General features: G+C 32.6%; 1 protein-coding gene and 1 long non-coding RNA gene across 4 annotated transcripts; one reads left to right on the top strand and one right to left on the bottom strand.

Moving 5' to 3' along the window:
* Positions 1 to 799: 799 nt before the first annotated feature.
* LOC124353204 lies at positions 800 to 11,670 on the bottom strand. Of its 3 annotated transcripts, none has more exons than XM_046803098.1 (4): positions 11,445 to 11,670; positions 6,995 to 7,063; positions 4,237 to 4,297; positions 800 to 1,894 (listed from the first exon to the last, which is right to left on the bottom strand). In XM_046803098.1, the coding sequence occupies exons 1-4, from the start codon at positions 11,601 to 11,603 to the stop codon at positions 1,836 to 1,838; spliced, it is 348 nt and encodes a 115-aa protein (XP_046659054.1). In that variant the 5' UTR covers positions 11,604 to 11,670; the 3' UTR covers positions 800 to 1,835. The 3 variants fall into 3 exon arrangements, with proteins under 3 accessions (XP_046659054.1, XP_046659053.1, XP_046659055.1); XM_046803097.1 differs by lacking the exons at positions 6,995 to 7,063; positions 11,445 to 11,670 and adding exons at positions 5,304 to 5,408; positions 6,652 to 6,852; XM_046803099.1 differs by lacking the exons at positions 6,995 to 7,063; positions 11,445 to 11,670 and adding an exon at positions 6,652 to 6,852.
* A 1,066-nt stretch (positions 11,671 to 12,736) lies between these two features.
* On the top strand, positions 12,737 to 13,987 carry LOC124356323. The gene is made up of 3 exons (XR_006921850.1): positions 12,737 to 12,872; positions 13,111 to 13,183; positions 13,831 to 13,987. It is a non-coding gene; the product is annotated as an uncharacterized LOC124356323 (long non-coding RNA).
* The last annotated feature ends 7,535 nt before the right edge of the window (positions 13,988 to 21,522 follow it).

The raw sequence follows: 21,522 nt of genomic DNA, 5'->3' as shown, positions 1-21,522 counted from the left end.
TTTTTTTTAGTTATATGGTTAGTAATCCTCCAGAAGAAGAAATCAAATTGCAGTTCTTGACACACAGTATATAAGATATGTTTACTTTGTTACAAATAACCAGTTATCTTTGTTAACAACACAGTTTATTAATTTTACCCAGTTATTTAGTAAATCTGAAAATAGAAGGATTGACTAAAACTTAGGATGTCTTTTCAAACATTTTTTTAATTTGTAACAATTTTTATTCTTGAAAACTGTATACATGTAATACTCCCACAAAACCTTTTTTACACATTTGGAAGGATTGGATACAATAGAGAAATAAAAACTATATGCATCATGCCTTTTATATCTTTCAGGTTCACTTTACATTAGTGCGGCAACCATGTAGATTTTTCAGCACACTCAAACTATAAAATGTTACATTACTACACTAGTAGCATTCATATTGTATTCATGCAGTAATTTTCTGATCTCCAGTTATTATTTTTATTAATGTAATATATGTTTTATTTACTTACATTATATATACAGGGTGTAACAAAAAGGTTAGACTGGCTATGTATTTTCAAATTCTATATGTGATTCTAAGCTAAAAGTGAAGAATAACTTTTTTTCCAATTTCCACTTTGTTTAGCCGCTAGCCGCCATTTTGTATTTTATTAACAAATTATTAACTCAAAAACTAGTAAAGCTGAAGAAACCAAATTTGGCACATAGGTTTGAATAGGTAAGAATAAAAAATAATTGAGTTATTTTCTTTAACATGAACAAAAATGGTGTCTGTTGAAAATTTTTAAATCAAATAACAAAATAACCAGTATAGTTATAAAAAATGAACCAGACACCAACTATTTGTAAAATTTTATTGTAATTCCAACGGTATTAGTTTCAACGAAATCCGTCAAGGCATAAGTAAGCACAACCACTTTAAAGGTATGCTCCCAAAAGCTGTGAGCAGCAATCATTTGGTCTTTTAATAGGTATTAGCAGTTTTACATTGGCTTTAAAAATTTTTAAAGATACCAACTATTTAGCAATTTTTATAAAAATGTCAACAGTACTTTATTCATCGGAATCCGTCAATGCATAAGCGATCACGACCACTTTAAAGATACGCTTGCACAAGCCAGGAGAGCCAAACATGTCATTACTGAGAGTTATCAGTTGATTGTTGCTCTTGGCTTCTACAAGAGTATCTTTAAAGTGGTCGTGCTCGCTTATGCATTGACGGATTCCGATGAATAAAGTACTGTTGGCATTTTTATAAAAATTGCAAAACATTTGGTATCTTTTGGAATTTTTTAACCAGTATGTAAAACAACTGACACTTTTCAGACATTTCACAATTTGATACAAAAATAAATGTATAACAACTCTAAAAAAATGTTTTTGTGTGTGATTTCGTTTTTGTTTTTAAAACTAGATTGGATTAATGAATAAGGTTTTACTTAGTCAGGTGGAATTAGGATGTTAAAATCCTCTTTCACACTTAATCTGAGCAGTGCTCATTAAGAGCTGTCTCAGATAATCTGTAAAATGCTCTCTGTAGAAGTTCAACCCTGACCGGATTTCATTAATCATAGAAACTACTATCCTTGCTGTCTTCCTCATTTTCAACGACAATCCCCTCCTTCTCCAACTGCTGCCTAGCCGCCCGTTTGATCTCTCTCAGAGTTTGAATGTCAAGCAACCGGTTCTGCTTTATCGACCGTTTTTGGTCAGCAACCCTCTGATCTGTCACTCCCTGGAAGTTCGGGTAGGCTTCCAGAAACTTCTCCCGCAGTTTCCTCCTGTACTGGTTCTTGTCAGTTTCCATTCTGGTCACGTAGTAATAGTTGAACATTATGAACTTATTCACATTGTTGTCCCATCTCATCCGTCTTTTTGTGCCGTTGTAGACCTCTTTGATCTGAGAACAATAGAGATAGACATACTTGTAAGTTAATTATTCTACAGTACTTGAATATTTCATAGTACATTACTACTTGAATTCGTGACCGGACAGGCTATATTGAACAGTGCATCTAAGTAATATCAAGAGGTTTGTTCCTATAAGGGTTGGCTTGGTCATAAATTGTAGACAGCAGAAACAAAGTTTTTGAGGAATAATATCAATTATGTCGTTTTGACATTTTTTATCTGGTACAATATAAAATAAAGTTACTTTTACTACTACAAGGAAGAAATACGCCACACACCCCATGCCGTAACAGGTTTCGCTAAGGTTGCAGGAATTTTGCGTGGACGAATTGGTTTCTCCTCCCTTGACTGATATAATCAACAAGTTGCTTGCACAAGGAGTGTTCCCAGCAAAAATTAAAACCTTCAAAGTTTCTCCACTTCACAAAAAGGGCACAGCAAGTGACATACAAAACTACAGGCCAATTTCTTGGTTACACTATTTTCCCAAGATCCTTGAATGAATTGATTGTCTTTAGCAGGCTGAGAATCCACCTCCATCTGAACTGCCAGCCTCAAATGTTAACAAGGATTCATTCCAGGTCAATCAACCATCACAGCCTTGAACGAGGTGATAGAACATTTGACAAACAGTCTAGACGCTGGTTGCACCATCATTAGCAAGTTGTTGGACCTAAGCAAAGCGTTGAACAACCTCAACCACAGTATGTTATTGAATAAACTCAGATACCTTGCTAAAAAAGAAACAGCACCCACTTGGTTCTAGAGCTATGTAAATGATCGAATGCAGCTGATTGAACAGAGAGAAACTGTGGCTGACTTCTCAATGCCAGTCATGTCCAGATCTCTGAAGATAGGCGTACATCAGGGCTCGGTCTTGGGACCCGTTCTCTTCGCACTGTTCATGGCAGACTTTCCTAATCACTTCAATAGCTTCAGTTGAGCAATCATATTTGTGAACAACACTGCTATTTTCGCCAGCAACAACTCGGCAGATCACCTCGAACTGGCCAACTACATCTCAACCAACCTACCCCAGACGTACTGCTTCAACAACAAATTAGTCTTTAATCAGGCGAAAACAACCCAGCTCATAAAAAGGGAAACTAAAAGGGAAAGTGACTGGACCACCAAACATACAAGCACTGTCTTGGATTATGAATTTGGGAATTGTATTCAATGACCAATCTAGCTTGGACTGACCAATCATATCGACTCGCTTTGTCTGAAACTTAGTAGTAGTTCGGTCTTTGCAATAAAGCGTATCCGATCTTTTAGCACAAATGAGGCCAGAATTTGCTGTCATGCACCTTTTAGTCCCACGTCAGTTGTGGCATCATATTCTGAGGTGACTCATCTCAAAGCAATATACAAAGGGAGTTCGTGATGCAGAGCTGCATGAAAGGCATAGCGACTTCCATACTCACAATATGAGGGGTGCGAACAACTTGAACCTAGCCCACCACAACTCCAAATTCTCCTCCAGGAAACCAACCTATGCTGGAACAAAGCTCTTTAACATTCTCCCACTAGAAGTGAAGAGAGGGCCTCCAGCTTTGCTGAGGGATCCAGACTATAGTCTGGAGGTATACATGGTACGAGCCACGTCTTTTACCTGATATTAACTTATCATTGTAATGTGACTCTAGTCTAAGCTTGAAGCTATTGAATAAAGTATACTCTGATTCTGATTCATGCAAAATTTAAAATCTAGCTCATTTCATTTTCAAGACGTCCTGCAGATAGATAGATAAAAAGTCAATCTCATAAAAAAGGTGACATGAAATTACATATCATAGAACTCATTCTTGTTTAAATGAAGTACCATGCAAAATTTCAATTCAACATGTTTATGAAATAAAATTCATAACAAAATGCTCTTACAACTAGCATGGTTTTGAATAAATTGTAAACGTTTTATTTTTTTTTAATCGTTTTATACATTTGAGTAGATTTTGTTTATTATGGTACCGTATTGGCAAAGTAATAGTGATTCAATCTTTGTTATTTTTTATGTCAAGTCAAGAAAAATAAATAAATTTACTAAAAAATTATGGTATTTTAAAAGTGTTAAAGTATTTCCTTAACTAAAACGTATTACGTATAACTATGTAAATGATTCACCCACAAACAGCTTGCTTGAAGAGCAATTTTTTCTAAATGTAGCATGCTTTAGATGTTTATAAATTTGTGTTTGTGATGTTTTTTAGTTCTGTTGGTCAATTGTCAATGACCAGATGAAAGATGGGCAATGTGTAAGTATAAGTAGAAGCTCCCCTTAAAAAATTATTATTAATTAAACCTTACAAAATTGTATCAAAACATGCATACCACAGGAAATAAAGTGGTTTTTCTTGGTCTTCCAATTCTTGCCCTTGGTTTTTGAGGGTCTCTGAAAAATATAATTTTGTGTTGTCATAAAATGACAATAGGTTACAATATATAAAAGTACAATAGGTTTTTATGAACAAACACTTCAAAAACGTACTCAAAATAGTAATGTACATTTACAATATTTATTTGCCTTGGTGCTTGGTTTTCCTTACCTTTATTTAGTGGACAATTTGAAAAGCTATTATGATAAAAGCAAAAAACCAACAACAAACTCTTTTTAAATATCTGTCGGCACGGCCTTTTTGGAATACTTTTTTGTTAGTTCTAATTTTGTAAAGATCATTGTCTCAAACCATGGTTAAGAAAACTAAAGAATGTTCAAAAAAGTTAAAAATAGCTGCCTACTTTAGTATTCCATTTTATCATTAAATGAAAATTATTTCTAGTTTTAAATGGTTTAGTACTTTATATTATTTTAGAGTTATCTTGATATTTTGCTCTGGAACATTGTTACAATTGGGGCACAAGTGGACTTTACACTGCAATAATATTAAATTACCCATAACGCAGCTGTGGTGGAAAGGGTTTTATTCAATGGGAATGTTGAGTTTAACTCCACTTCACCTTCATCTTACATGCAGCTTCTGAAATCTGATGCTGTTGCAAAATTGACTCCTGAAATCTCCTTCAGACGAACTTGACTCCAGGTTCCAGAAGTCAAGTATGCAACAGCATCAGATTTTTGATGCAGATGTAAGAGGAAGGTGAACTGGAGCTAAACTCAACATTTGAAGTATTAAATTAATGTAACATTACATGTTATTTTTCAGTAATATTTCTATAACGCTCGTTCCATAAGATATGAACAAGAACTTTATCGTTATAAAACGTCATATGCAAGCCAACAATGCATTAACCAGACACGTTTTATTCTAAATTTTAAAATAGACCCCTCGTTAAATGAACGCTTAATCTAGTCTTGATATAAATAAAATTATAATGACATAAAACACTTCTTCAGGTAAACTCTGTATCAGAGAATACAACTCAAGAAGGATCTGAACCTGAGAAGTGAGTGTCCTGCCAGTGCTAGAGACTGATGGTTGTGCTGATGTCCTCATCCTGATGTAGTCGTGAGGATCCATCTCTGTTGTCCTGGTGTGGTCCTCCTACAACACTGCTCTGCTCAGGTCAGCACGGTACTAGAACTAGCCATTAAACAGTGCTAGTCGAAGTAGGTAATCCTATTAATCCTGAATATCCAGTTCAAAGTGACAATGTTTGTGTTAAATGACGAAAGACACACTTGTAATATTTACAAAAATTATCCATTCAGTTGAAATGTTTAGGTACTATTTAAAAGACTATAACACAGAAAAATTGCTTATTTATCTGATTATCTAATATAGCCCTAAACACAAAGTAACACAACTGTAATATTTGAACAGTAATTTTTTCATAGCTTGTATCATATATCATACCATATGTCATTATATCATATAGTTAAAATATGATGTAATGACTATGAATAGAAGCATGTCCATGAAAAAATATCCAAGAATACAAGACCGTTATCGAGATATAATTTGTGTTTTACTCTCATCAAACATTGCATTTCGGCACTTACACCACTTTGTGTTTGGGACAACGAATTGTGGGCACCTAAAAACTCTGAAAAATGGTTAAACTCTTTAAAATAAAAAAGAATCCTACAAATGTTCTAAATTGTTTAGTTTTCTAGTTGCGTTTTTCTCAGTAACTGTTACAAAACTTAAATGTTGAACATTTTATACTTATGTCATGAATAACTATTATCAAACAAATTGGTAGGCCTGTATGAAAAACAAAAAAGGTATATTTAAAAAGTCAAAAATTTTATTCTTTACAACATAGATAAATTTTTGAAATTGTATAATTTTTCAATAAAAAATTGTATTTTTTATTTTTTAATCAAAAAACTTTAGTGTTTTTTGATTAAAATTCCACTAAAAATAAAAGAAGTTGTGACTTTTTATGCAGTTACCATATTTTAAATGAGTTGTTCATTTCTTCAAGTAAACTGCCATACTTTAAGACATTGTTAGACTATAATATAGAAATTATGTAACATTTCACCTTGTAAAGAATAAATTGTCTTAGACCTTATATATTACAGAATCAGAAATGTTTTTAAATAGTCATTTTTGTAATAAATCCTGTTAAAATATTTTATTTTTTCCAATAATTTTGAGTTTTTCTAAAACTCTACTTATCATATACATGATACTAAAAATACATCCTTGAGATAAATTTGGTTTCAGTCTTAACTGATCTAAACCCAATAACATTTATGTTGTAAAATCTTATTTTTATATGATTTTCTTAAGATTTCCTGAATGGACCCTCTTAACTACAAAGCTTAAAGTTCCTTACCACCCCATACTTGTTCATGTCCACATATCCCATGTCGATGTAGCAAGGAGTGACTATAGTGTCCTCTATGTAGTTGTCCTCAATGTAGTTCATCTCTATGGTCTCATTAATGACATGTCTCATTTGTAAGAAAACCAAGCACCAGACCCAGACTGTACGAAGCATTGTACACGACTGCTGCAGAATATAATCTTAACTGCCATCTCTGTACTGATTTTTCAATATGACCAGTGAGCAATAGCTTTATTTATATACTGTTAAAAGTTCACTGTGTCTCAGACTTGTATCTTTTTAACCCTTAATTATAAGGAATTTCAAATGGATAGTCAAGGAGTTAACATACCTTTGTAATGTCTACAGATACATCTGAATTCATCTCTGATAGAGGTGTTATAGAAGTATCTAGCTCTTCCTGAAAACAAGAAAAATTTAAATTTATACGGCAATGTTTATTAAAAAATGTTTTTTAATAGAGCTAAGTGTCATATTGAAATTTATGTATGCAGCACTCAACTGTAACATAAGTTAATGATGCATTATGTCATTATAAAATTGTTTTAAATACTTAAAATAACTTACTTTAAAAACAAACACTCAATAATCATTCAATTTTATTTCTGTTGAATAATTCAACAACCGTGGACAGTATTGGAGTATTGCACGTGTTGGTAGATAGATATACTATTTTATTGCCACAAAAAATGTATGTTGGCAACACTGTCAAAACATTATAGAAGATTCATTTCTATATATAAAAGGCAAAGCCCTTACTCACTCATCACTAATTATTGTCTCACCTTCCCGATATCCTAGAAAGTTGGTTAAAGTTCTGCAAATATATGCCTCATGACTTAATAGAAAAACTATAGCATTTTCATGATGATTTAACAATTATAAGGATTGAAATGGTGAGAAAGAAAGTATATTTTGTATTTAAATTCTTAATGTTCTAGGGAGATTAAATTTGGCGCGTATAATTCTTATGCCCTCAAAAGATAAGTAAAACATGTTCATGAAGATCAACTACCCTAGGAGTTGAAAAGGGTGTTGAATTCCTTGTAAAAAAAACTAAAGAATTTCCGTTAAGATCAAACATCCAGGGGTAGGAAATAGGACTATAGAAGAACTTTATTTTGTTTTTCAACTGCTCAATCTATATATATAAATGCGAATGTTTGTTTGTATGTTCCGTTATAACTCTGGAACCAATGCACGAAACATCGTGAAATTTTGTACAGTGATTCTACACGTTCCTGGAAGTAACACAGGCATACTTTTAGAGATTTTAATAGTTTATTTCATTAATTTTTTAATTATAAATTGTTGTTGATGTTGGTGTGTTTTATATTGGATCCGACAGACTGCGCTACGACACGTAATACAAAGCGAACTGATACTTAACAGCTGTTAATACTTTCAGCTGAAGTTCATCAAAGAGGCAGAAACATTTGTTTACATTTAAAATTAAAACATTTTTATTGTAAAGTGCTTGATCAGTAGTGTTTTTAATTCAGATTGCATCAATGATCAATAAACTATTTAATTCAAAGAAAATACTATTAAACGCTATTATGAAAATAACCTCATTATACAAATCCGTGAATGTTTGCACATAAGGTAATCGAATTTGGTTACATCGAAGGTAAATGAAAAGAGCCGAAAGAAGAACACTTTATGATCGAAACTTGGTTTCTTTGATACATTTTCTTGAAGGCACACTCCTAAAATAATACTGAAAATATCTTAGACAGAAAATTAATTTTAACAGACCGAATGTGATTCTTTATAACCTAATTAGTTTACCGAGATTCATCCGTATACAGTAACTGTTCTGAATAACTTATCAACACCTAGCAAAAACCACGAAAGATAGAGGCAGGAATATGATACATACCTTCATAATGTGCCCAAGAGGCTCACGAAGGAACGACTGTCAATAAGTGAATATAGTGTACTGTTTTCAACGGGAAATTGCGTGCGAAGCCGCGGGAAACTGCTAGTCACTTATAAAGATGAAAATTATCACATCGTACCTCATGGCTTAAATAGGAAAACAAAATCAATTTCATGAAAATCAACCACCTATAGGAGTTGAAATAGGGTTGCAATCCTAAAAGAACTAGCTTTTGGTTTTTCAACTACCCGATGTCATGCAAAGATTAAATATGACACACGTGTGCCTGGTGCTTTTCAAAATAGAAAGAAAAGATTTTTCATGCAGATCAACAAGTCATAGGAGATGTAATAAGGTTGCAACCTCTAGAAGAACTATATTTTTTATTTTAAAACTTTCTCTATCATAGATGGATAAAATTTCAGTATAATTTGACAGATATGCTTATTATGCTTTCAACACACTACCAACATTGGAAATGCGTCAGACCGGAAGTATATTACAATGGCCAGAAGTAAACATTTGTTGACCAAAAAAAGATTTTTCCAACCAGCATAGGTACATATACATTTTTTGATTATGGCAACAAGGGAAACCCTACTTTGGCACCAGAATTAACTTAGACTTAAAGAAGATTACAATGTCCAAAAGTGGACTTTTTTTATTGAAACAGACTTTCTATACAATATTTCTTGATCATGGCAACAAGGCAAACTCTAATATGCAATGTAAAATGTAATTGGTTTTATCCAGAAGCTATTCATTCGAATGTTACAAAGAAATTTGTGTATTTCATTGATACTTATAAACGTATTTTACTCTCTGACTCCAATTATTCTGAAGTGGTTCAGGAGGTTGGAATATCTTCCAGTGGCCATAACTTATTTTCAGCAGAGTTTATTATGCCATTTATAAAAGGATATGCCTATGACGTAGGTACAGGGGCGTCACCAGCTGATAGCTCAGAGGGGGGGGGGGCAAGCTGATATGAAGAACTTCTAGACCACTTCAAAGACCAGTCAGTCAAAGATTTAGGACTTTGCTTTACATTTGATAAGTTTTTTAGAATCTCTGGGGGGGAGCAGCTGCCTCTCCTTGCCCCCCCCTCCTTTGGTGACGCCCTTGTCTAGGTACCTATTATTCAATAGAAAATCAAGTACAAAGCTACAGATAACTGCTAGTTTGAATACAAGACTTATTTTAATTTATTATTTGGTTATTATTAGTTTTTCCTACAATATATGTGTGAATATTCTAAACTAACATAACATTAAAAGTATTATGAGTGTTTTAAAAATGACATTGTGTTCAAGAGTAGAAACCTAAATTTCAGGACTAAATGACACTTATACAATATTTTGGTAAGTTTTACTGTTCCTTTTACTTTACTGAAAAAATAATATATGATACTTAGAATATTGTGTTACACAATTTTGTATATACAGGGTTTAAATTACGTCCTGATACGCCTGGATATATTCCAAACGGATTGAGATATCGATGTACAATCTTCACCATACCTTTAATATCACATGTCACAAGATAGGGGTTGCCATTTTAAAATTTAAAGTTACCTCCCTTTGAAAAGGGGGAGTGACATTTTTGTTACCCTCAACAAATCCAAAAAAGTTATTTAATAAATAAGTATGGTGAAGGTTGTATTTTGATATATCAATTCGTTTGGAATATATCTAGGCGTAGGCGTATCAGGGCTTAATTTACTTCCTGAGATGTAAGGGGTTGTTTGCCCATAACTTTTGCTAGAATTGTCAAAGAGATGTTTTGTTTATGTCATTGTGTTTCTTTTGAATTTACCTTTTAAATGATATCTCACAAGATAAGGGTTTGCGGTGCAATTTTCAAATTTAAAGTGACCACTCTCCCCTTCTACCCGCCTTTGAAAAAGGGGGAAAATATTTGTATCCTTCAAAAAGTTCATAAAAATCGAGTTAAAATTCAAATTCAAATTATTTTATTGCACATTGACACATTCCAATAATTATATAAGTTATACCAACAGGTCGAGTTTTTAAAAAGTACAACTAACTACAACTAAAATACAAGCGTTGCAGTATATGTACTACATGTATTGTCTATTATGTATATGAAGAATAACAAATCATCATTATTTTACATAGACTGAAGTGATATATGGTGTAATAATGAATACTTACGTGGGTTTGGGATCAAAAAAGTTATATTATTTGAAAAAATATTTCTGCATTTAAATTGACACTGTAATAAGCTTTTTCTATGAGGAGGTTTTTAATACTATTTTGAAAATTATTATTTATAAACCTCATTTTAGTGATAAATATAACCAATTATATAAGTGAATTCTCATATATAGTGGAACATTTTTCAAAAAAAGAAGTATTATGAATTAGAAAGGTGAAGAAGAGTTTTGTGTCTAGTATTATAATTATGCTGGATTTTTGTATTGTCAAATGTGTTTGGATTTTTACGGTCTAAGTTGAAACAATTCAAATAATATATAAACCTGGTAGTGTGAGTATTTTAGATTTTTTAAATAGCAGTCGGCAGCTCTCTCTAAAGGTGTACCAGCCCATTGCTTTCAGAACAGCTTTTTGGGCTATGAATACTTTTTCAAAATCAGGAGAAGAACTCCAGAGTACAATACCGTATTTCAGAATCGATTGTACATAGGCATAGTATACAATTTTACAAGGAGAAATAGATACTGAAATCTGTTAAATATTTTCATTGCAAAGCATAAAAGAGCTTAGTTTGTTTACTAAAAGTATTTTAATAAATAGTTACACCAATATCACAATCCATTTGGAATATATCCAGGCGTATCAGGGCTTAATTTACACCCTGTACATCAAAATTACTTTATAAAAACTATGATACATCAGACATTTTTTATAATAATCACCTTCAAGTCGTCCATGTACTCCATGGTATCCTGATCACTCTGCTTCTGCAGGGCGTCTTCATCCCCATATTGGGATTCAGGGATTACAGGACCTAGACTGTAATCCAGAGCGGCACACGCACTCACAACCACACACACCAGCACTACACCTGATCCCATCTCTTATCTCTTCCTCTCATCTTGATATCAGTGAGATGAGATTACAGCTGCCTCTCTTCCAACTACTATACTGGCTTGTAATGTTCATACCACTGGTGCTGTCTCTATTTTATGCAAGGGACCTAGTCAGCGAGGGATCCAAGGGGTTTGGACCCCCCCCTCCCAAATTTTAGTAAACTATTATTATTTAAATAATACAGTATTACTGACGTACTGCTGAAAGATCGTTCTCAACAAAGAAACAGGTCAAGAACTTTTAAGGAACAAAATGGGGCTTTACTCTCTGTCCACTACAGGAAAATATCAGTTGTCTGGACCTCCCCCAAAAATTGTTCCTGGCTACGTTCTTGATTTTATGTAATTAATTACTGCATATTTGTTTCATATAATTTTTATGTTCTACTGAATGTTACATATTGAGTATTGTTATGACAGTCACATGTAAATTTAATTGAATTTCAAAATGGAATAAAATTACTCTCTCTGCTGAAATACAAATCCTAATCTATCAATTTACAGCTGGATATAATAACAATTGAAGACACATAAACGCAGTTAAGGTAGGAAGAAGGTTGATTCAATTGAATTTTGAGTTTAACTCCAGTTCACCTTCCTTTTATTGCAGCACCTGGTATCTGATGCTGACTCAGACTTGACCCCTGGAAATCTAGAGTCATGTTTGTCTGAACAGATCCAATGAAAGTCAATGACAAAGAAGCTCAAAACGAAACATTTACATCGTTTCGACATCAGAGAGATATATAAACAGGTGATGAAGTGGTAGTCTCAAATTATCTCATTATTGGAGACAATTTTTATTATGGTTATGGTTTTTAAGTGCTAGGAATGAGATATGTGGTATTATAAAGAGCTTTCTGCAAACAACTAAAGGTTATGTGGTACAAGTTCAACTAAAGAATTTCAAGGAAATTAAATAAATCTAAACATAAAACAATTTTATAAATTTTAGATTAAATTTTAATATGGCTACAAGGAACAAAGTGTACCACCACATTCACCTATTTTAGTTAATATTTATTTCTGTTTTTCAAAATTTATTATTTATTAGTTCTAATCATAACATTGTTTTGATTTGACTCAATTAGCTTTCACTGAATAACAGTTGATGTAATTAGAGACTGACAGTATTATAGTGTGTGACTCACCCGTTACAAACATTTACATAATCACTAATTACTAGTTATGTTTCTGTTTATTATGTTAATCATATTGACATCTGTGCATGGAATATCAAATATTTCAGAACAGGTATTCTCTCATTCAATTAATAACTTTAAACCAGAAACTGGTTTTTTATAACTGTTTTGTGTATTGACCCCATAAAAAATTGAATATTTACTACAGTAAAATCATTACTCATATTCTTAGTATATTTTTTATAAACACTTTGTTGACAATGTAACCAATAAATTTATTTGTTGCATTAAAAAGTATTATGATGTTAAAACCATCATAGTTTTTAAAGGTTTGACAAAATTGCTTTCAGGTAATGAATGTGGAGTCGAATTAAATGTCTTCGGCTCAATGACCTTAATGATCCTGGATGTTCTCGTGGAAGAGTGAGTCACCATCTTGTTTTCTAATTGGCTCTAGCCTAAACTTTGATTATTAAAAAAACACAATTTGTCATTTTTAATTTTAAGTTCTAAGATTAATCCAGAATTACGGGAGTTGTATTAAAAGTTAGCAGGCGATGTTAGCCTTCTCTAGCACTCAACCTCAACTTTAATCATATCACTAACTGATTAAACTCATGCAGAAAATATAAAACATTACCAACCTATAACCATATGAATGGAGCTATAGTGGGAAGGGTAGATTCGATGCCAATGTTGAGTTTAACTCCAGTACACCTTCCTCCTCCAACATCTGAAATCTGATGCTGTTGAAGACTTGACTCCTGAAATCTGGAGTCATGTTCTCGTCTGAAGAAATCTATAGATAGTTGACGACGAAGAAGCAGAAAACGAACCCGCTACATCGTTTAGACATCAGAGACATCCAGACTACAAAAAGTAGTGCAATCTAGGTGAAGAGGTGGTGTCATTGTCTCATCAGGTGCACAATGAGACAATGAGAATATTTGAAGGATTATTAACGGCTCTGAATGAGAGGTTTGCCTTTAAAAGTACAGTACTTTGATTATAGTACATAAAAACAATTAAAAACATTCTTTTGTAGTAAAATGTGTGTTCATCTGTTTCAGAATGTAGACAATCTGACCAGTCCAGTTGACTTAGATCTACTTCCCCTTGATGATTTCCTCCAACAGAAGTATCAAGCAGGCAGTGAGGAAAACACGACATTCAGTCAATATTTTAATTTTTTCTGAAACTCTAGTGAATTAAAAGAGAAACAAATAACATAACCTACTTAGTATGAAACATTGGCTCATTCTTAATGTCTTATTACAAAACCCCTGTTTGTGTTATATTTGTATATAATTGATATTTGAGCATGTTCCTCAGAAGATTAAAGGATTTGAGAGATTTGACTAGAATGTACTGTAAAATTGTCAAATTGCTAGGTGGGTTTTCTTTTCTAAAACCCTGGAGGAACTGGGAATTTGATGCAGCTCTGTTAGATCTTTGGCAACATTGAGAATTGGTTACACAATCGTTGTAAAGTTATGACGTCAAATTTTAAATTTGGGCTAAGGATAACCATCCTCCCTGGTGGAAAATCTTTGTAAAATTTAACCTCAATATTTCTTAGTTACAAAACCAATAATTAATTTGAACAAGCATCGCATGCCCTTTCAGATGGAAATTTTCCATAGCCATCTCCTGGACATACATTTTTTTGTTTTACTATGACTGGATAATATTTTTATTATATGCACAGCAACAATAATATGTTTTAGAAACCTCAAACTACGGTACTTAAACAATTTTGTTTTTGGATAAGTTTTTGGATACTTTTATGATTGTGGCATTTCAAAGTTCCAAATAAACATGATTCTGTCACTCTTTAACGAGCTGTAAAGTTTTAAAAAGCAAAACTTGTTTCAGGGGTTTTTAACAATTTTAAACAACTTTATTATTAAAAAATCATGTATCTCCAATATTTCTAGGTGACTCCTAGTCAACATTTTGAAAGATTTATAATATCTCAATCATTAAATGTATTATAGTCAAAGCTAATAACAGACTAATATTATATGAAGAAAATGTAAATCGCTACTTTTATCACAAACTAATTTTATTGGAAAATACATTTTAAATGTACAAAATATAAAACATTATATATTATAGGAAATTTATTATATTAACAGTATTGGATGTCAAAAGTAGGATTATAATCATTAATTGATCAACCCAAACACGTTATTCAAAGAAAATAACGTAAAACAACAAGTATTTATATGCAAAACTTAACTACCTAGTCTACACAATAATGCTTAAAAATTTCTGTGAACATACTAACTCAATGTATACATGATCAAGAAAATAAATTAGAAGACTCATACGTCATTATATTTACTGATGATGTCTTGAGTATTATTCTCAAAACAAAAATATGTAGAACCTGGAAATTTCTTTACAGAGATAGAGCACCTTTAGTTACTTAATCTACCAGAATTAATTCAATTATGCTGCCAATTAGCTCGTACAACGCAAGATTCCCGAATCAAGCAACGTCGAGCATGGCTGCTGCTTGGATGGGTGACTGATGAGCGATCCTGTCCTTGCAAGCAGTTCGCCTGCCCCACCGTTGGTGATGGTTCGGAAGTCACCTTTAAACCGTTGGTTTTACCAGGTTAAATGTTAAAGAGGGCTTCTTAGCCCTCTAACATTGCCTGGTAAAATAAGACATCTTTACTTTACTTTAATCCCCATCTTTCTCCTTAACACACAGGATTGAATAAACACAACTCCCACGATCTTTGGGTAAATCATGGTCAAACCTTTTCAAGGAGAATTCAAATTGAAAATCAAGGAAACAATGAGTTTTACTCTGTTTGGTATTCAAGTATTAGGGAGATTATATGGGGATTTGGAAGAAAAACACTAATCATACTTCAAACTATGAAACAATTTATTCAACAACTTTATAAAACTACACACAACCCATTACCGACTTAATCAAAACAACAATTTTGTTCATACATTACTAATGGTAGGTTGTGCAGGTATCATTTGTTCTTTCGGAACCTTAAAATAAATAGATAAATTTATAAAATTAAAATTATAGGAGCATATAATTCTTGTTAAAAATAATTTATCTATAAAAAACACAACATAATATGTCAATTCAAAATATAAGTAGATCAATATTTTTTTTAAATCTATAACAAATAATTTATAATTTGAAAATAACCAACAAAAATTTACAACTATACTCTTAACAAATTTTAACATACTTCTTACACTCAAGAATAGCCTTACATTAAAACTATGTAAATAAGAGATGATTTTATTCATACAATATATTTTTTACAAACATTTTAAATAGTAAAAATATAAAATCAATTTAATTGACACATCATTTATAATGAACCAAATATGAATGAATTAACAATCGCTAACTAAACAGATCATGCTAGAAAATTTAAATTCAATTCACTTTCTATAAATGTAAATATACTAGGAAAATATTTCAACCTTTGTTCATAATCTTTGATTACAACAACCAAAGTCTTACCCAAGCACTTCATAGCTGGTTTCAATGTTACATATAAAAGTTTATAAACAGGGTGCAAAAAAGTACAGGAATACAGCAAACAACAAACAAAAAACAAAAAAGCAAAAACAAAATGGGTGCAGATAAACAGTTCAAATATTAATTATAAATAATATAAATATTATTTCTCTTTAAAAAGTACATGAAAAGAAAACATAATACCTCATTATATTTTTATGCAAAGTGCATTCATAATTAATATGTTTTCTCTTTCTTTGTTGTTGAGTTGTTACTTTTATTTATTTGTTAATGAGATCTTCATTTTAAATGTGTAGCTCTCATTCTAGTGTAATCCTCGTTAATGTTAACCAGTTAAACCCTCAATGTGAAACAGGACAAAGGATAGACTTATTCTAATGTTTATTCTCTTAACTCTTTTAAGATATTGGCTACAGTTATTAAATAAGAAATATTACATATACACTGGATGAAAACCTTTCAAAGTAAAATTTCATATTTAGACAAAGTAAATATTTGCTTAAATAGTAATACATTAGGTACAAATCATTATATTCTCAGCACAACTATTAGGCGTTTTTGGGTTACGGTGACTTTGGTTTAAGCCTGTAAAATAATCTAAGTTTAACTCTAAAAGTGTGTAGAAAACTATAGTCCAAAGTAGACCATTATGGTGTAATTCTGTTTCAAAAAATAATGTTGACTATTTAAATTACAGCAATACCACCAGACACTACAAGACATCTGCTGTGGTGTCTTGTACGCCTATAACTCCCTGATCGAGTTAAGAATCTAAGGTATTTAATAAACAAGAACTGGCATAAGTCCATCTCTAATCCAGAAAAGTACAATATTTATAATAGCATTAGTTCAATAGCACTGCTAAATGTGCTAAAACACATTATTTCTATACATAATTTAATTGTAACTCATTTTTAACTAAATATTCAATTTTGTGTTTTGAGAAACATCAATTAACATATAAGAGGGATTTTTATATGGTTATATTATAGATCACTATTTCATATATTAATATTTCTTATGCCTCACCAGAAGAAGATACAAAATAAGGACTCTGTAACAAAAGTAGTTAAGCTCTTCAGAATATCAAAAGTCAGCGGAAAAGTAAAAAAGCGTTTATATACAAAAAGAAGTCCCAAAAATAAAAACAAACTGCATATGAGGAAATGTATTCTTTTGACAATACAAAAAACGCTAGTGTTCTGTTAAACTTACTTAGTATAAGATTTGGCTCAGTAACATTAAGAAGTGTTTTTATAAAGACTATACAAAACAAGTTACATCAAACGGAAAAAAAACCAACAGAGAAGAAATAAAGGAGTTAAAGGACTCATGAAATTAAAAAAGGTACGGTTAGGGTTGGAGAGTATACGACTTCCCGATAGATGATGTGTATTTACATAAATACCCTGAAGAGGATTTCACCAAAAACTGACAAGACACAGCGAAAGGACCACATGACATTTTAAGAATCTGTTGAGTGTGGTAGATTTTTGGCTTGTCTGTAAGTGAGATGAGTAAATCGGAACACTTCACAAGTGTGAGAATGTTATGCAAATCACCTCATAAGTTGGCAATTTCAGAGATGAATTTAAAAGAAATTAATTGTTTTTAGGACATTTTAGGAAAGAGTTTGGTTTGCAACTTAAGATTTTGAAGTATTCACTTTTAAGCCTCCATGTTCATTTGTGAAAATACTCTGATACCATGAGACAAATTAACATAGATAAAAACTTTCCAATCCACTATGCATGTAACTGGTTGCATTCAAAAATATGGTGTTAGACCAGGACTGGGTCACTAGTCCAGAGTTAATGACATAAATTCTCACCCTTTGTTTTTTACAACGCTTTCAAGATTTGCTACCATACTCTAGATGTTTGCTTTAGTGTTTTAAATGAGTGACAGGGTAGCTTTAGATTAGCCTTTCAAGTTAAGTCGGGCATTATGGCATTAACTCTTGTAATTAATAGTCTATTGGCTCTCTCATTAACACTAATCCCTCCTTCCATAGACTTTCCAGCTGCCTCTACCCCTACACAATACAACATCTAAAACAACACTCTGAACTGAAAAAAAAATCCAAAAATTTTTTTAATTTTTACAACAAGATAGTGGCATCATTATTTGGAAACTTTTATTTAAGTAAAATAGAAAGAAATGTTTGTATCTGTAACCATTTAAAACATTCATGATATGTTATGACAACCTTTTAGACAACCTGTATACTCAAAATTAGTTCAATTATCATCCATCAATAAATATATCACTTTCCTTACCACGATTACAACAACTGCTTATTTCTAGACATTTTTTAGTTGCCATTGAAGTTTTTTCAATAATAATTGAAAAAAAACCGTAATGGGTTTTTTTTTTACTTCTAAGTATAACGAGTGTTTAAGTGCGTGTTTAAGTTTCATATTTAATTTTAAAATTCGAAAACTTGATCTAAGGTAAGGAATAGTATACAGAAACGACAAAAAAAATTAAAAACAACTTTAAATTCCAACACATAAGTCTGGGGGGGGGGGGGTGGGGGGGGGGGGGGGTGGGGGGGGGGGGGGGTGGGGGGGGGGGGGGGTGGGGGGGGGGGGGGGTGGGGGGGGGGGGGGGTGGGGGGACTTGCACTTTTGTATAACATTACAATCTGACAAAAGTTGATGTGGTGCAATAAATTGGTCTTGGTTAAATGACTTCTTAAATTAAATAATGTTTTAGACACAGGCCTTTAGGATATATGTTTTAAGCATTGTACTCTTTCAAAAAAATAATTTAGACATAAACCAATGTCCAAAAGCTCATCTGTGAGAAGGGGAACGTACGCAACTCTTTAGAGCAGTACGAAATATAAGGGCATTCACTAACAGACACAAAATATAGTTTGAGTTAAAAGTACTATACACTCTGTTTATTTTTTAATGGATAAAGATAGAGGGATGGAACTTGGAACACATTTTTCTAGGAAATAGAAGTGAAGTGAGTTTTTAGTCATTGTTACAACTTTGTCCAGTTACCCAAAATGGGATATGGGGGGGGGCGGCTCAAAATTTTTAAATATAAAGATCCATTAAGTGACACCTCATTTTAAAGGTCTTGATAAAAGAAGAACAGCGGAAACTAGGGATATTTCTATCTGAACCCAGTACAAAATGGCAGCTCATAGAAATTAATTTAAAATTAATTCAGGCAAATATGAACATCGACATTTAAAAGGTACATAACTTCGATACACAACCACTTTCCTTACAAATTCAAACCTGTTTTACATTATTTTATTAACTGTTGCAAGGCAGACCTCTTTTATCTTATCGGTTTTCCAGGAAACCGGCAGCGTTAAAGACCGCCCCAAACCTAGACGACCAAAATCGGCTACAAACAAAGCATTGTCGGTTAACGTTTTACAGTCTGCTGTAGAAGATCCTCATGCCTCAAAAAGAAACGTTTCTCCAGTATAGGGTGTATCTCAAACATCAGTTTGTAAAGTTCTAAAAAATAGTTCTAAATAAAATTCGTTTAGTTCATGAGCTAAATGAGGACGATTTTGATCGTTAAGTAGAATTTTGTGGAAATAAATTATACGGAAAATTTATAATAATACGATTTGAAAAACAACATTTTTTGTCTCAGATTAAGCAACTTTTATGTTCAACGTTAACGTTAATAAACACAATGTTCGTTATTGGGCTGATGTAAACCCTCATTGGATGAGGGAGCAACATACCATCCTGAAAAATTAATCGTCTGGCTTGGCATTGTGAGGGATTAGTTTGTTGGGCCCTTTTTATTGACGGAAGCCTTAATTCCAAGGTATACCAGTAAATTTCACAAAATAAGGTTTATCCAGCTATCCAAGTAGTAACCAACAACTACATTGAAGTTTGGTTCCAGCAGGATGGAGCACCTCCACACTATGACCTGCATGTCCGCGAATACTTTTTTCTAAATCGCTGGATAGGCAGAAGAAGAAGTATCGAGTGGCCACCAAGATCGCCAGATCTATCTCCACTTGTCTACTGTGTATGGGGTCTAATTAAAAACCACAATGAACTTAGGGCCAGAATAGTAGCGGAAATTCTAAAACTCCGCATGAATCCAATACATCATGCCGTTTAAAGTTTCTATAACAGGCTTCGACATTGTCTAACAATCTTGGGACAGCATTTTGAATATCTGAAATAAAAACAGGTTAGTATGTTTTAGCCGTTTTATTGCTTATCGTAATTGTAATTACTAGTGCTACTGTAACTTTACATAGAAAAAAATTTTAACTGCCCCAAAAAATCCCATTTTGTGGAAATGGATCGCTTTTGTTTCCTAGAGGGATGTTCTGGGTTTTAATTGTTCTATAATTTTCCCACGAAGAATAAGCAGTGTCCACCCATGCCTTTAACATGCTGCCATATCGTACTGGGTTGAGATAGAAAGCTCTATTTCCACTGTTCTTCTTCTTTTATCAAGACATTTCAAATGAGTCCCGTAATGGGTCTTTATATTGAAGGCGCAAAATCCCATTTTGGGTAAAAAGGAAAAGTTGTAACAGTGACTAAAAATAAATTAACAAAATCCGATTGTATCACTTTATATAAGTCTGCGAAGCCTGCAGGTCTGCTGCTCACGACTTATACAACTTATAGAACATTAAACATCTCCTACGCTTTAAGTATGGATTTGTCCTAATGCTCGGTTAGCATTATACAGGGTAGAATGTATGAAATATGTTGCAGGTCAATAAAACATTTTATGCCAGTTTAAGTTTGACTGAAATGGAATGGCCAAAGTTGTGATAATTCATTCTATTCAAAACAAATAAGTGTACTAAATGCAGAAAAGTTTTACATAAACAGGTTATATAATATCTCCAAACCAATAACGGTTCTGTGCATAAGTACAGAAGATATAAAACGTAAATGACAACATGCTCACAAAAGCAACAGTTCTAAAAGTGAGCTGTATTGAGCTCACTAGAGCAACACAAGCACTCAGTCCTTGAATCAGGACTACTACTATATTGAGCTCACTAGAGCAACACAAGATCCTGGTCCTGGTCTCAGGACTAATAATATATTGTGCTCACTAGAGCAACACAAGCTCTTAGTCCTTGATTCAGGACTACTACTATATTGAGCTCACTAGAGCAATAAAAAGCTCTTAGTCCTTGATTCAGAACTACTAATATATTGAGGTCACTAGAGCAACAAAAGCTCTTAGTCCTTGACTCAGGAACTACTAATATATT

The sequence above is a fragment of the Homalodisca vitripennis genome, chromosome 1 (assembly GCF_021130785.1).
Source record: "Homalodisca vitripennis isolate AUS2020 chromosome 1, UT_GWSS_2.1, whole genome shotgun sequence".
Classification (NCBI taxonomy): Eukaryota; Metazoa; Arthropoda; class Insecta; order Hemiptera; family Cicadellidae; genus Homalodisca; species Homalodisca vitripennis.
Note: the sequence above shows the minus strand (reverse complement) of the source record. Positions and strands in the feature narration are given on the sequence as shown.

Excerpts from the sequence above, each read along its gene's own strand:
- LOC124353204 (XM_046803097.1), bottom strand. The coding sequence starts at position 6,816 with ATGCTTCGTACAGTCTGGGTCTGGTGCTTGGTTTTCTTACAAATGAGA. Across the intron at positions 5,409-6,651 it reads ACATGAACAAGTATGGGGTG|GAGGACCACACCAGGACAAC; the intron begins GTAAGGAACTTT and ends GCAGTGTTGTAG. Across the intron at positions 4,298-5,303 it reads GCAGGACACTCACTTCTCAG|AGACCCTCAAAAACCAAGGG; the intron begins GTTCAGATCCTT and ends TATATTTTTCAG.